The sequence below is a fragment of the Tympanuchus pallidicinctus genome, unplaced genomic scaffold (genome assembly GCF_026119805.1).
Source record: "Tympanuchus pallidicinctus isolate F22 unplaced genomic scaffold, pur_lepc_1.0 scaffold6, whole genome shotgun sequence".
NCBI classification, from domain to species: Eukaryota; Metazoa; Chordata; class Aves; order Galliformes; family Phasianidae; genus Tympanuchus; species Tympanuchus pallidicinctus.
The window spans coordinates 30080972-30096650 of NW_026294780.1; the positions used below are offsets into that span (position 1 = coordinate 30080972).

At 41.6% G+C, this 15679-nt stretch overlaps 1 protein-coding gene across 16 annotated transcripts in view; it reads left to right on the forward strand.

The window, feature by feature from the left end:
- Nucleotides 1-7056: 7056 nt before the first annotated feature.
- Nucleotides 7057-15679, forward strand: part of MYCBP2 (MYC binding protein 2) — a 210416-nt gene continuing 201793 nt past the window's right edge. For all 16 annotated transcript variants that reach the window (XM_052705771.1, XM_052705772.1, XM_052705773.1 and 13 more), the window contains exon 1: nt 7057-7355. In XM_052705771.1, the coding sequence (XP_052561731.1) occupies nt 7072-7355 (284 nt within the window). In that variant the 5' untranslated portion in view covers nt 7057-7071. The remainder of the gene's footprint in view (nt 7356-15679) is intronic.

A 15679-nucleotide genomic window follows, 5' to 3' on the forward strand; every position in this document is an offset into this window, starting at 1 on the left:
CCAAACATACACATTCAGAATACATACACAACAGAATAACTAATGCTATTTCATCTTTGGTTGTAGAGCACTGTAGTCTGTCCTGATATCTGAGTGAGGAGTGACACTAAAATAATTACATGGTAATTATTATTGTCATCCTGTATGTACTTCTAGCATAAATTTAGCTTTTCAGTTATATTTTGATAGATCTTTGAGTACCAGGGACTTCTAGAAAAAAAAAAGAAGTAGAATGAGAATGCTTGAATCTTGAGCTAAGGTTCACAGAGTTTTTATGTCTCTTCTCCATAGATATTCCTAATATCAAATTGAAGTGCTAATGTAAATGGAATGAAAAGTGCAGCACTGCTTCACGTAACACAAGCACTTTCCAAATACAGAACAAATGTATGAGTGCTTAGTATTTTTAGCAACTTTACTATCTTTACTTCTCAGAAGGAAGAGAGAGAGATCTCTTCAGAATGTAGTTTACAAACCTCTTCTAATAACTTAGAATATTCTTACTTCTTTTCTCAATTCAGGGGTGTGTTTTAATTTTGCTTGTTGTCTTCACTTCGCAGATGAACAAGTTTAAGCTAACTTGTCTTGCTTTCTGACTTAAAACAATAAAAGAAATACAAAGAGCAAACTTAGATATATTACTAAAAGCAGGGAAACTATGTTTAAATTTTTCTTCTTTTAGTCAGTTATTTCTAGATCTAGGTCTTCTAAAACATTTCATGTATATTAAACAGTTCTAAATAGAATATTATTAGTATATGCAATGCAATCAGGATGGGTTTCTTTACGACCATGTTCCAGATAAGTATGATCACCTTCATACCTATTCCTTGTAGTCCAAGTCCTTGCTCTTCTTGTCCCAGGGTCCGCTTGACTCAGGATGCTAAGCAGTGTACCATGAAACTCACAAACACAGCTATGAAGTGGGAAGATCCTTTTGACTGTCCTACAGATGCATATTGGTAAGAAAATAATCCTTCTAGTGGCTAATATAATAGTCCTTACTAATTTTAAGTCTACAAGAAGAAAAAAAATCCAAGCAAAATAAGCAATGAGCCAGAAAACAACAAAACCAAAATAGTGTTGCTGATTTAGCAACAGGTGTGTGCATGGCATTCAAGGTTTAATAAATGCAGTGTGATGTTTCATATCCGCGCTCATTTGAACTTATGGCTGAGATAGTTCACAGAGCTTTTCAGAGAAACCCTAGGACTCTGTACTTTTAAAACAGCATAAAGCCTGAATGAAACGTCTGTTCAAAAAGCATTTAAGTAACTTTCAGTTACTAAAATACATCTGTGTGTAACTGCATGACTTCTTCAGCAGTTGAACCTTAGAATTTTTTTTCTGTGTTCATAGCACCATCCCTTCACTGTAGACTAGCTAGACTTACAAATCCTCTGCAAGTGTTCCAAATATATCCCTGGCATCCTTCCCTGAGACCGGAATTTATATTTAAGACTGATCTGTTTTATCCATTTGACAAGTCTCAATAATGTAATTTTAGTCTTGCATGAAGACACGGTCCACATGTAAATATAATCTCAATCATTTTTCTTTTTGGGATACCCAAGATTATCGTTTGCAGAGTAACATTTGAAGCACTAGGTTGTTTTATGCTAAGCCAGTTTAGCTTATAAAATCATCGAATCCTTAGAACTGGAAGGGACCTTTAAGGGTTATCTAGTCCAACTCCCCTGCAATGAACATCCAACAGTAGATCAAGATGCCCAGAGCTTGATCTACCTTCACCTTGAAAGTCTCCAAGGATGGGGCATCCACCACATCTTTGGAAACCTGTTTCAGTGCCTCAACATCCTCACTGTAAAAGATTTTTTTCCTTATGTCTAACCAAAATCTACCCTCTCCAGATTTCAACAGAACATAGGTGCTCTGTGTCTTGTAAAGGGTTTACAGTCTCCACATCTATTGCATCATTTCTGGTGGAGGACTGGCCTTGAAGACCAAAGTGGTTCCTCTATTCCTGTATTTCTATAGCATGACTTGTGGATGAGATTGCATCTAACTCTGTATTTTTTATTTTTTTTTTCACCCAAAGTAATAATCCAAAAAGCATTTCATGTTCTCTTGGAGAGCACTTGCTGTTTCCAAGGACAATGTCCAGTTTCAAATCTTGCTGGCATCTGTAGATTTGAATGTCAAACCATATTTTATCTTCCTCTCAACCTAGATAATTTCATAGCCATTATATTTTACGAATAATTAGTAATGTCATCTTTGCAGGTCTTTTTGGTTCTTTATTTATTTCCACTTCATTCACACACTCTCGTACTGTTGTTCAAAATATTTTGAGTAACTTTTCTTGCTCTTAATGGTGACTGCAATTTATGTCTTGGTAATATTTCTTCAACTTTGTCTTCATGTGATCCAGCTGATCAAGACACATAAATGTATGTAGGAAAATTCTGAATTTCTATGTAATAATAAATCTTGTCAAATACTATTAAATAATTAACTGCTACAATTTTGAAAGGGAAGTGTTACTCATGAACAGTGCGCTCATTGTATTTTTGTTCATTTTAATGCCAGTCATATCATCATAGTAGAAGTAAAATGTAGAAGGTTTCTTCGTTGATCTCACTAGTACTTGAAAGGAATCATTATCTTAACTTCAAGAGCTGATACATATGGTACAGCTTTATGAAATGCCTGAGCTGTTATGTTCTCACTTTGCACACATTTTTCTCTACTGAGTGACTTTTAAAGAAGGAATTTCAAGAAGAAGATAGCATAGTTCAGCTAAGGCAGACCTGAAGTCTAAATGTTACCACAACAGACTGTTTAAAAACAGAAGTAGGAGAAGGGTTGCACAGAGAGACCCTCCAATTAGCAAGCTCTTTGGAATCTGTGACTGCTTGCACACAGAAGAGAAAGTGTGTCTGTTCTTTTGTTGTTGTTTATTTGTTGTCTTTTAGCATGTCTTTACAATTAATGTTGGGAAAACTTAACTGCAAACAAACAAACAAACAAACAAATAAAAAGGAGAAAGAAAAACCAACCATACCTAAGAAAACAAACTTAGAAGTACAGTTTACATTTTTTCACTTTTTCTTTTTTAGTAAGATTTGTTTTTCTTCTCTTGGTGCTGCATAGAGAAGCTAAACATGGGTTAGCATAAGAAGGTCTCAACTGGAAAACAAGGTGATACAGGGATGAGCAGCTCCATTGTAGGAATGAAGGAGGCCATGTCAACACAGTCACAAGTCAACATAGTTTCTGTTTTGCACGTTTTATCACTGAAGAATTTTTTGCTGCTTCCAGTGAACAAGAAATTTAACAATCACTTGTAGTAAACTGTAAAAAATATATCATACTGAGAAAGTTTAAAGAATCAAAGCCTAGAAATGTAATTCAAAAGTGAAAGTGTCAGATTATGAAACTAGAAATTTCCCCTTTATATCCAGTCATGTAGGATACGAGAGCTTTTGAATTACATATTAGAATTTCTTGTTCTGCTGTGTCGAAACTCATGGTAATACAACAATTCATGTGAGCAGCAATACTGAACAGCATAGACTGTCAGACTCTCAATTCCAGATGACTTGGAGCTATTTTTTCAGATAGAAACTATTCATAAAGGTGCCAAGTTTACAAATGCAACTGCTGAAAATCCCACCTTAAGGTAAAAGAGTTGCTGCCCGACAAAGCGCTTCATTCAATACCAGCAAGTAAATGGTACCAAAAAGGAAGAGGGTGTTGTCAGAAGATGCATTCTGCTTGCAAAGCAAAACTACCAAAAAATAGTCACTTTCAGTCAACTGAGATTATGCTTATAATGAATTGAATACAAGCTTCTTCTGCTAGATAAAAAGCACTGCTGCTACATAAAACAAAGGGCTAATCTGATGTGAACAGATTCTCTAAAACTGTATCACTGTTTTTAACTTTTGGATTAACAAGTCTGAACACATAATTATTTTATACCAATTGCAGAAGTATGCAATTGCCTATGTCTCTGGTACTGAGAGCCCCAAACTGGCCCACTACTTCAGGTGTGGCCTCCCCAATGCTGAGCAGAGGGGAAGGATCATCTCCCTTGACCTGCCAGCAATGCTTTGCCTAATGCAGTATCTTTTGCAGATAAAAAAAAAAAAAACACTGCCGGCTCATGTTCAGTTTGGTGTCCGCCCAGAACCCCCGGTCCTTTCCTGCAGGCTGTTTTCTCCTCAATTGTGCTGTCAGTTATCAAATGTTTTAGCTCATCCTAAGCTGAAGTTTGTGGGAGGAGTCACTGCAGACACTGAGATTCCCTTCAGAAAGCAAAGACTTAAGATAAAAAGAGACGCAGAACAGCAATTGCAGTTTGCAAAGAACCATATTCCGCACACTGTGTGCAGCTCTGTACAACACCAGCCTAGACATGTTCTGGAGTGTGGAGCAATACACAAGAATTGCAATAAATTGCATCATTTTCCTAAAACTTTGCCAGTACTTCACTTTTATAGCAACTTGTATTAAGATGGCTACAATAGCATACGTGCAGAGGAAAGGTTTTGAGATTTGATGTGCAATTTTACACCAGAAGATAGTTCATTTGTCAGGCACTGTGTGCCTGGGGAAGAGTAGCAGCTGTTGCAACAAATCATAAAATAAGCTAAACAGACTCCCAGTTCTTGCCTGTGTGAATGATTTCAGGCAGTCTCTAAAAGAGGGGTGAAAAAGGCTTATCATTCTGTTTGCCAGAGCAAAAACAATTTGGTAGGGCTGGCACCATGAGACATGGAGCTTGTTTCTTTGTGGTTTCTTTTCTCAGTGCTGAATTATCCTTTTCTTTTCCTTTTTTTTTTTCTCCTCCCCACAAATTCTGCAGTATATAAATTGTAAGGAGGGCTTTTTATGTAGTTAGTATTTTAAGTACTTAGCGAATGGTTTCTGGTGCCTCAAAATACATTCAGAAAGCAACATTTTCTCAGTGATGGCACCAATCTGGCTAAATTTGTTAGCAGGCCAGCTATTCCAAAGAAATCCTGTACAGTTTATTATCTCTAACATCCTTCATTCTCTGTACAAAGTATTTAAAATTTGGCATGAACACTTAAGTGTATAGGAGCATAACAAAGATGACAGTTACATAGTTCATTTGTATTTGCTGTTACAAAGAAAGTTGTTTGCAACTCTACCTATACAGATAGAGCCCTGTAAGAGGGCTGCTCCAAAAGTAATGTCTTCTATTTTATGTTGGCCTATGATGTCAGACGCAGATGTTGGTGACACAGCAGTAGAGGCTGAACCTTCCTACCAATATTCAATTACACGTTGTTGCCATGCAACAGATGGCAGCAGAGCAGTCTGACAATATGGCGTCTGACATGGAAGTGTACATGGAGCAAAGGTGTGTCACTGAATTCTTCCATGTGAAAAAAAGGGCACCCACTGACATTCATTGATGTTTACTGGGCAATTGTGGAGACTAAACATTGGTTGTGAGCACAGTGATGACTGGGTGGTGCATTTCAGCAGTGGTGACAGCAACAGAGGGTCACCTCTACTGGTACAGATATTTGTAAGTTCACCAAACAGGTCCTTGTTCATCACTGGAAAAAATGTGTAGCTAATGGTGGTGACTGTTTTCAAAAAAAGAAATCTGTAGTTCAGAATTTGCTCTGTCAAGTAATGTTGTTGTTTCCATGGAAATAAATAGAGGCATTACCTTCAGAGCCACCTATACATATGTATTCATTAGCAGCAGAATTCCAGGCTTTTTTAGGCCCTGACTTGGAAAATAAATGAAGAACAGTATGCATTTTGTTTGGGAGATAGTTTTTATACAGACTTAAATCCAAGTTGCATTTTACATGCAGTCTTATTTTACTATCGATTATTTTTATAGGACATACTTTGACCTGTATGCTTGGAGATTTCAGCTGGGTAAAACAGTAGAAAGGGTGACAGAACTGCAGAGCTAAAATTACAAGAGATAAAAAATGAAAATGAAAGAAATGAATGAAAGGATGTAACAGAATATACGCTGCAAGGGCACATGCTGCCATGCCTCCTTTTCCTCTAAAGACATGAAGGGCATCCTTTGACCAGTGAAGATCTAAGGAAATTTTGACCACACTGAGCTATTGCATATAGGGATCCAAGTGTTAAAAAACAGGGCATCCCTCCCTGCCAGGAGTCTGACCTGCTCATGGTACAGAGCGCAAAGGCAGCGGGAGGCCAGTGCTGCAGTTGGTCACACCAGTGCAAGGCCACAAGGCAGAGCAGAGATCGTAGCACGAGGAGTCAGCAGGGCGACACTCCCCTAGAACAGAGTCACAGAACGGCCCGGGTTGGAAGGGACCTCAAGGATCATGAATCTCCAACGCCCCTGCCACCAGCAGGGCCACCAACCTCCCCATACTAGACTGCTGCCCAGGGCCCCATCCAATCTGGCCTTGAACACCTCCAGGGACACGGCATCCACAGCCTCTAGGACAGCAAAGAAAAGCGCTCCCCTCCGTCCTCAGCAAACGTGAGGGATCTCCTCAGGTACCCGTAGCCCACACAGTCGCTCACAACATCCCGCCCAGAAGAAGCAACACCCCTCCGTGCTGAACACCGCCGCCAGCTGCTGAAGGCAGGTGCGACACCCACCCGCCCTGCACTTCCCAGGGGCCGCTCGGGAGGCGGGGCGGCGCATGCGCTTGTCGCCGGGAGGGAGGTGGGGCCCGGGCGGCTGCGCGGCCAGGGCGGCGGCGCCGAGCTGAAACTCCACGGGGGAAGCGGTAGCCGCTGGCCTCCGCCCCCTGTTGCGGGAGGAGGAAGCGACCGGTCGGGCAGCCGGCCCCGAGGCGTACGGTGCTGCCCGGAGCTCGGCGCGTCCGCCTGTGGGAGAGAGCGGCGGCAGCTGCCGGCGCTGCTTCTGGGCCGGAGAGGCGGTTGAGGGGAGCAGCGGGCGCGTTTCCGCATCCCGGCCCCGGCCCGAGTGGATGCGCAGCCCGCGGGGCGGCGGCGGCGTCAGCGGCCTCCCCATGGCCGAGCCCCGGCGGTGAAGGCAACGGGAGCCGCCTGTGTGCGCGCCGGGCCGGCGGGCTACGCAGCCACCAGGGGGCGGGCGGGGAGGGGATGAGCGCCGCAGCCGCCGCCTCTGCGGGAGCAGCCGTCGCCTCCTGCACCGGGGCAGAGGGCGGCTTCTTCTTCCTCTCCGGCGGCTCCGTTCTTGCGGGGGCTATGGGACCCGAGGAGGGCTCCGGAGGCGCGCTGGGAGCCGTGCCCGGAGCCCTGCCGCCGCCTTCGGGCTGCCGGGGCCGCTACCAACTGCTGCTCTCGGGGAAGGCCCTGGCCGACAGATACCGGAAGATTTACACGGCGGCGCTGAGCGACCGGGAGCTGGGCGGCCACCCGGGCAGGTAATGCGCTCCTCCCCACCACGGTGTTGTAGAGGCCCTTCCCCAGCTGTCTTCCCGCTCGTCGCCCCGTGCCATGCGGTCGTTGCTGCGGATAACGCGGCCTCGGGGTGGGGGGAGCGGCGATGCAGCCGCCGGGGTGCCGTCCCCGCCCTGTAGCTCGGCCCTGCCGCCCGCCCGCCGTCACGGCGCAGATGGCGCTGCCGCCCCCGAGGCCGGCGGAGCGCTCACCTGCGGCCGCCTCCCCTCCCCCTCCTGCGGGCCTGGAGCGGGAGCACGCCCAGATCGAAACGGAGCGCTGCGTTCTCGCTCCTTCCTTCCTCGGGAGGCCCCTAGGGCAGGCCGCTGTCTCCTGCCTGTCCCCGTGTCCAAACGTGGAGCCCCGCCGGCAGTGCCTGTTGTCCCCCACTGCCCGGCGGCTGGAGAAACCCTTTCCGCGGGGAGGCGGCTGCCCCCGCCCGCCTGTTGCTCCGCCGCGGCTCACCTGGGCCGTTAAACCGCAGCGCTGCGGGATGAGACGATGCGTGGCTCCTGGGGGGGGGGGGGGGGGGGGGGGGGGGGTGGAGAGGGGGTGAGAAACCGTTGCACCCGTTATTGCTCTGTAACGCTCCGCCTCCCCTCCTGCCTGGAGGAGCCCGGGCCGAGCCCTTTGTGTGAAGGGGCTGAAGGGTGGTGGTTCCTTGGCATCCCTCCGTGTCCGGGTGCGCCCTATTGTTCCTCTCTGGAGGGTGTTGCGGTTGTGGATGGCACGAGAACGGGCGGTTCCTGCATGAGAATCCCTGTGCGGTGTCAGGCCGTTGTGTGGGTGGGCCTGATCGTAGGTGACACTCAGGTTGCTGTTGTAAGTTGGTAATGTCTGTGAGACACGAGGTTGGCATCTCTGCATGTGTTCTGCTTTTTTTCTTCCTTTTTTTGACGTCTGAGCTGAGCTGCAGGGGTTATTCCCTAAGGGAGGGTGCATATAGGAGGGGAATGGTGTAAGAAACTAGAAGAACAATGTAACTTTCCCAAATTGCTTTTGACTGGCAATACTGAAACATGGGCTTACAAACGTTTATGTGTGACATCTTTGTAACTATTGAGCTCTCTTCAGAGTATCTGACAGGGAAATTACACTTCTTCACGCAGGCATACATATGCAAGTGTCGTATTATATACACTGTGTACGCGTGTATAGTGTGTATATATCTGTAGTACGTATAGATGTTCAGTATTGCCGTGCCTCTGAGTTTTCTTACCCTCATTCTCTCAGGTAAGCGTTCATTCTTTTTTCTTTCACATCTTTTCCTCCTTTTGAGCACGTAATCCTGCAACTGCAAATAAGGATGCCTATTTCAAACTTTAATCAGGCATGTGATTGTTCTGTGGCATTCAGGTGTCTACCTGAATTCTTATCTTGACACATCTGTATTGCTTAAAGCTGTAGTAAAGCTGTAGTTTTGAATTTATTGTGTCCTCAATGGTTTCTGGTTTCATCATAATTACACTGGTGTCTTTTCAACATACTGTTGTAGAAAATACTGTCTTTAAGTGAGTGTCAATTTCTGTGTTTCTTTTAATTGACATGCTTAATGTATTTACTTTTAACGCCAGGGTAGGGTAAGCTTCTTGCTGAGTCTGTTTCTGATTAACAGGTTGTTGTGAAGCTGGCAATTAAAAGAAACAGTGACGTTGAAAAGTTACTGTATACCTTCGGTTCTGAAGACCAGATTGTGGCTTGTTGTGGCATCATTGTGTCATCACAGAGTAAATCCAAGACGCCTATATCCTCAATATGGGGGAAACAGATTGTCTCAAGGTTGATGACTGCTAGCTATTTCCAGGGAATACAGCCAGGGTAAAAGAACTTTTAAGAGGTTTAATGTTTTATTATTAGCTAGTGCCGATACCTCTTGATATTGACACCCAGTGTCTCTTGTGCTGTATGATGGCAGCCAATGTACTGCTCATAATCTCCACCCTTCTCCTGTATCAATGTCAAAACATTCCTGTTGAAGTTTTGAGAATTTCAGCTACTTAGTAGTATTAAAAACAAATTAAAAAAAAAACTATTTAAAATTATTTTTTAAAGTTAAAATGATACAGATCTTCAACACTTGCTAAAGAAATACTGCAAAGCAATTTGTGCCTCTGTGTAGTTACTACAGTAGATAATTGTAAGATAGGTGAAATGAAGACTCCTTATAAACCTTACTACCTTAACCTCTGATTAATCTATATGGAAAATCTAACCCTGTTAATCTGTCACTAAGAGTGTTTGTGGCTATAAAAATATATTGAAGTAGCTTAAGCTAAAATTGGCTTTTAGTCATTAATAACATCTGCCTGTGCTCTGAGAAGACTCTTTACTCTGAAGAGTGATAGTACAACCTGCTTGCAATGTGTTGACATAATTTTTTTTTGTTTCAAATCTGCAAGATTGTGTTCTGCACTTAAAACAGTGTGATCAGTGCTTAATTGAGCACTTTTATTCCAACCCTGATTTAAATGCTTATGAACAAGTAGAAAACAGTATCAGAATGCCTGTGCGCAGACAGGGAAATTAGGCATTGTGAAGAATGTTTAAAAGCTGCGTATAAGATTAATTTCACATTTGCAAGGTGTTTGTGCTAGCTGTCATCTGAAAGCAGTGAATGTCACATGCTGAGCAGGATGGAGTGATTGGTTTTGAAACAGAGTTAGCAGTACTTTGTTTCCTCGTGTAGTGGTGGCAGTAGTGTTACAAACACTTCTTAATCTCCAGAGGAGATAGTTTGGTTGCTATGCTTGTTGGCCCCACCATGTCAATATTATTTATATAGTCTCTTGCAGTAACAGATTAGAGACTTGTGCTGGGTTAAAATTAACTTGACAAAAATGGTTTGTTGTAATGCAGACTAATTCCGCAATCTGACTCACCTTGTGATCGTACCCAAGTGTGTGACAGCATGAGGGGAAGGGCTGCACAGTCTCTGTATGGAGAGGTGGAAGGAGAGAAGCAGTTTCTCTTATCACCTGTGCCAGGCTAACAGTTTTATGAAACGTAACAGGAAGATGAATCTAATCCTGTAATTTAACATCGTCTTCAGTCAGATGGCTTGACAAGCGCATTTCCTGCTGATATTCAAGATTGGTCTGGAAGATAGATGCATTGAGTGTGCTCAGTTAGTAGTTCCTGCTTTGTGGCTACTGGACTATATGAAAATGATTGTCAGTGGCATTATGGCTGTATGGTCATGGAGGTCTCTAAAGCTGTAGTAGGAAGTATGAGCCTCTTTAGAGGACAAGTGAAAACTTTGTCATCATAACATTAACTTATACTGGCTTATGAGTGAATGAAACTGTCTGCTCTCTGTTACTAAGAATAATAGAAGTCATTAACTGCTTTCTCTCCTGAAACTTTGTATGTGCAAAATAGAGTACTTCAAAAACTATTTTTGATTTTCATGTTTTGCTGTCTTAAATCGTATCACTTAGAAGTCAATCCTAAGAAGCATTTCCATCTAACTGATTTGTTGCTATTATCTCTTGTACATCTCAGTCTTCCTTAAACTGTCAGTCCCTTCCCTTTTACTTGTTTATTGTCAGAAGTATCAGGTAGGTTTATTGTGTTCTTTGAAACCTTTTCTCAAATACAGTTTAAAATAAATTTGTTATGGCTCCTGTGCTGCCCATCTTGTAGTGAAGGTTTTTACTGTATGATTTAGATTGAGGTTTTTAATATTACAGTGATAATATATTCTGCAATAGTAATAGTTTCCTACTCATTTCTGAATGTTTCCTATCTTTTTTTACAGCTTATTAATTAGTCTTTACTGAAAATATTTTTTTCATATTGAAAAACATAAACTCTGCAGCTATATAGGTAACATCATGCAGATCCAAGAATCATTGCTGAATAGGTTCTTGAATTCCATATGTATTTTAAGTTACTTGTGAGGGCTGTCTGGATTTCTGTAGTAATACTAGGTATCGGAGATGCAGCAGTGTTTACTGAATAACAATCAAAATTGAACGTTCTCTTTATGGTCTGTACTAATGGGATTCATAGGATGGCTTGGATTGGAAGGGACCTGAAGGATCATGAATATCCAATCCCACTGCCACAAGCAGAGCTGCCAATCTCCACATTTAGTACTAGACCAGAATGCCCAGAGACCCATCCAACCTGGCCTTGAACACCTCCAGGTTTGGGGCATTCACAACCTCTCTGGGCATCCTGTTTCAGCACCTCACTGTTCTCATAGTAAAGAACCTCCTTCCTGATATCCAACCTAAATTTTCCCTTCTTCAACTTAAAACCATTTCCCCTTCATCTTGCTGAGCTCCCGAGATTCTTAATTTTTAATTTTTTTTTCCCACTTGAAACATCCTGTCAATTAGTTTAAAGACATTAAGGGTCTAAAAATATGTTTTTTTTTCTAGGTTACATGTTTTTTTGGCTATTACTACTTTGCCAGGGTTGCTTCTCTTAAATTAATTCCTCGACAGGAGGGGAAAAAAAAAGCTTGTATTTGTATTCGGGAGGAAACAAACAAAAACAAACAACACAAAGAAAAAAAAACAAACAACAAATGTGATGTTGTGAAATAGCTTGCTGTGATACCAAGGCAAATGTCAGTGATGACTGAAATATAACGTTTCTGCTATTGACCAGAAATGAGATGGCTATTCTTTCAGCCATTTTGAATGAAGAAGAGGCAGTCATCTTTTGTTTTATGATGAACTGGATGATTAAGAAATTTTTGGAGGTTGGCCAGCTAATCTGTTTTCACAAGGCTAAATTATGCATCCTTTGGAGCAAGTTTATCTGTCACTATTGCTTTGTTAAGGTCTTTCACAGTTAAGTGAAATTCTTAAATTTTCCCTTATGCCCTTTCTTATGCTCAGTAATGCAATGCTTATTTGACTGGGGCATGTTTTAAATATACGTTTTAAAATTTTTTTTGGTGAAATGCTACTGAAACACTTCACCTTTCTACTGTCAAGTTGTTAATGAACGTGTAGAAGCATAGAAATAGTGGTTATTATATTTGGATATATGAAATTCATGTTCATTTGGTAGTTGGTACACCAGAAAGCCTACTTTTCTTGATCTATTTGCTTGAGACTTGATGCCTATTTTTTGTTGGTTTTTTTCCTGCTTTTAAACAAAACTTTAATTGCAAAAATCTTCGAAGCATTCATGTGATTGAAAAAGTAAGATTAATATATGTAGAGACTAATAAAAATATTATAGTGGTCTTTATTCTGAAGAATTATGTGCTCTTCGTTCCTGTAACAAAGATTTGCTTCCCTTTTCTTTGATTCCTGTGTTTTGTAAATATCATTTCACCGTCTTTGTGGATACTGGGACTAGCAGACTTGAAACTGCTTGAGGAGCTGGTCAGCACAGTCCCTGGTAATTCCACTTTTGAAGGCATTGAGGTCTATCAGTGTTGGTCACTTCTTAAGTACCATCTCTTGAGAGCATGGAAGCAGGCAGGTCCTAAATATTGCAAGTCAAGCAGACAAGGCAGAAGGTCGGCTTGACTGAGCAGGGATTTTCTAGAGCTTAGGCAAGAAATTAAAATGCATGATGACTAGAAGTGAGTTTGAGCAACATGGGACAATTACAGAGATGCTGTTGGACACTGAAGGAAGATAATTAGAGTTGAAGATCAGTACTGTGGGAGAAAACAAAAAGGGCTTTTTGAAATATGTTAACAGCAAAAGGAGGAGCAGTGAGAACATTAGTCTGTTGATTGTTGAGGATGGACATCTAACAAATTGGGTTGCAAGCAAAGCAGAGATGTTTAATACCTTCTTCACCTCTGTCTTCAACTCTTATAATGAGCCCTTGGGATCCCCAGAGCCCCAAGTTAGAGAACTGTAACAGCAGGAACAATGAATTCTGTACCACCTCTGAACTTGTGCAGGATTTGCTACTCCAGCTGGATGTGTATAAGTCTGTGGGGCCTAATGGGATTCATTCAAGGCTCAAAGCTGGCTGATGTCATTATGAGACATCTTTCAATTATTTTTCTTGGAAATCTGGAGAGGTGTCAGTTGACTGGAAGCTTGCAAATGTTGTCCCAGTTTTTAAGAAGAGCAAGAAAGAAGACTGGTAATTACAGGTCTGTCAGTCTCACTTCAGTGTCTGGTAGAGTTATGGAGAAGGTTATTCTGGGAGTTACTGTAAAACACATGAGAGTGCAATCATTGAACATCTGACATGAATTCATGAGGAGAAAGTCCTGCTCAATGAACTTAATTTCCTTTCATGAAAAGGTTATTCACCTTGTTAACTAGGGGAAGCCAGTAAATGTAATTTCAGCAAAGATTTTGGTACTATTTGTCTTCAAAATTCTAATTATTCATATTATTAAATAAAATAGATTTCTATGTGAGGCAAGAAGTTTTTTGCTTTCTGGATTACAACAGATTCTTAATTTCACTGACCATCTAGAGCAGCCTGTATTGCTCTTACATTAAGAAACCAGGAATTAAGTTCATCTCTTTTCTGCAGCAAATGAAATAGATGACATTGAATCATGCTACTAGGTCATTTGGTGAAGGGCTTGTCTTACTCTGTTCTGGTGCAGACTCGAGCACTGAGTGCAGTTTTGGGTGCCACAGTTCAAGACAGATGTAAAACTATACTGTATTAGAGTGGGCTCAAAGGAGGGCTATGAAAATGGTGAAGGGTCTAGAGGAAGGAAGGCCTCCAAAGGAAGGCCTCGTGGTGACCTGCAGCTTTTCACAAGGGAAGTGGAAGGGCAGTGCTGAGCTCTGCTTTCTGGTGACAGTGACAGGACCAGAGGGAACAGCATGAAGCTATGTCAGATGAGGGTCAGGTTTGGTGACAGGGAAAGGTTCTTCGCCAGAGGGTCATCAGGCACTGGAATGGGTTCCCCTGGGCAGTGGTCATGGCACCGAGCTGTGTGAATTCAAGGAATCTGTGTACAGTTTTCTCAGATATATGGGTGGAATTTTGAATGATTCTATGTGAAGCCAGGAGTTGGACTCAGTAATCTGTTGGATCCCTTTCAACTCAGGATATTCTGTGATTGTATTGTACTGTTGATTAATAGGGATTAACTGTCAACTAAATACAGTATTTTATGTATCTCTTCTTTAATAATGAAAATTGGTTTTACAGAACAGTTGGTTTTGAGACACTGTAGTAGATGCTTACTCTAACACGATTTGTATTTCTGCACTATTAGCATGGAAGGCATAGCGAAAGCTGGAAAGAAGCAAATAATCTGGCTGATGACAGAGTTACTAATAAATAAAGCTGATAAAATTTCAAAGTGAAACTGTGCTAAATGGACTAAAATTTGAGTGCCTTTAAGGGGATGAAGCATGGAATTTGCGAGGCAAATATTCAGTCTTTGTGGATTGCTAGGAACAAATATCAATTTTTGCAAAAGTGAACATAGAAATCTATTCAGAAGTCTAGTGGTGCTGTAAGACGTCTTTGTCCTATTTGTAGTAGCGCATACTTCTGTTTCTTACGAGGGAAGTGTTTAGAAAAGAAATAATGCATGTGATGGAATCACGTAGTCTGGTTTTGTTATTTATTTTGGACTACAAAATAATACTATATAGGACCTCTAGTTTTTCTGTCACAATTTCTATTACAGGCCAGCTGGAATACAACAGAAGTTTCAGAAAAACTAAAACTAGGTTTTCTCGCTCTAGAACTGCACTTGTATCAAGAGTGCATCCAGTAACACAGCAGCTACTGTGTGAGCTCCTAATTAGTCACATTCTGAGTGTGTACTCGTGGATAAGGAAGACAGTTATGTGGAGAACTTGTCAATTTGGTACTGTTCACCTGCAATATTTGGTCATTATTATTTAAGATTTTTTTTAGTATTCGTATGGTAGTTGTCTCAGGAAGTTTCTTTTCTTTTTCCTGTTACTGGCTGTTTAATTTCAGCTTCAGTGTTATTATAGGAACTTTTTAGATGAGGCATTTTATAGTTTTCCTTTGTTAGATTCTTGATGTTCAATGATCTCTTGGCATTGTTGCCAACTTTGAGTATTTTACTGCTCAGTGTGGTCCAAAACAATGTATTTAATGTGTTTTAAACTTTTAAAATAGTTTATCCTTCCTGAATATCAAGTTGTGGATTATTGATGAGAATATTTGTATGAGTGTGATTGTAGGTGTTGGTTTCTGACAATGGGAAAGCTCTCAACTGTAGCAGTACAACCTGACTCAATCATTAGCTTTATACTTCTGGTAATTATGTTACATTAGACTCATGTTAAGTCTGCTGTGCTTTATACCAGCAAACGTTGCATGAATATTCTGCTGGAGTTCACAAAAGTTTGGAGTTTTAATACATGAACGTTAA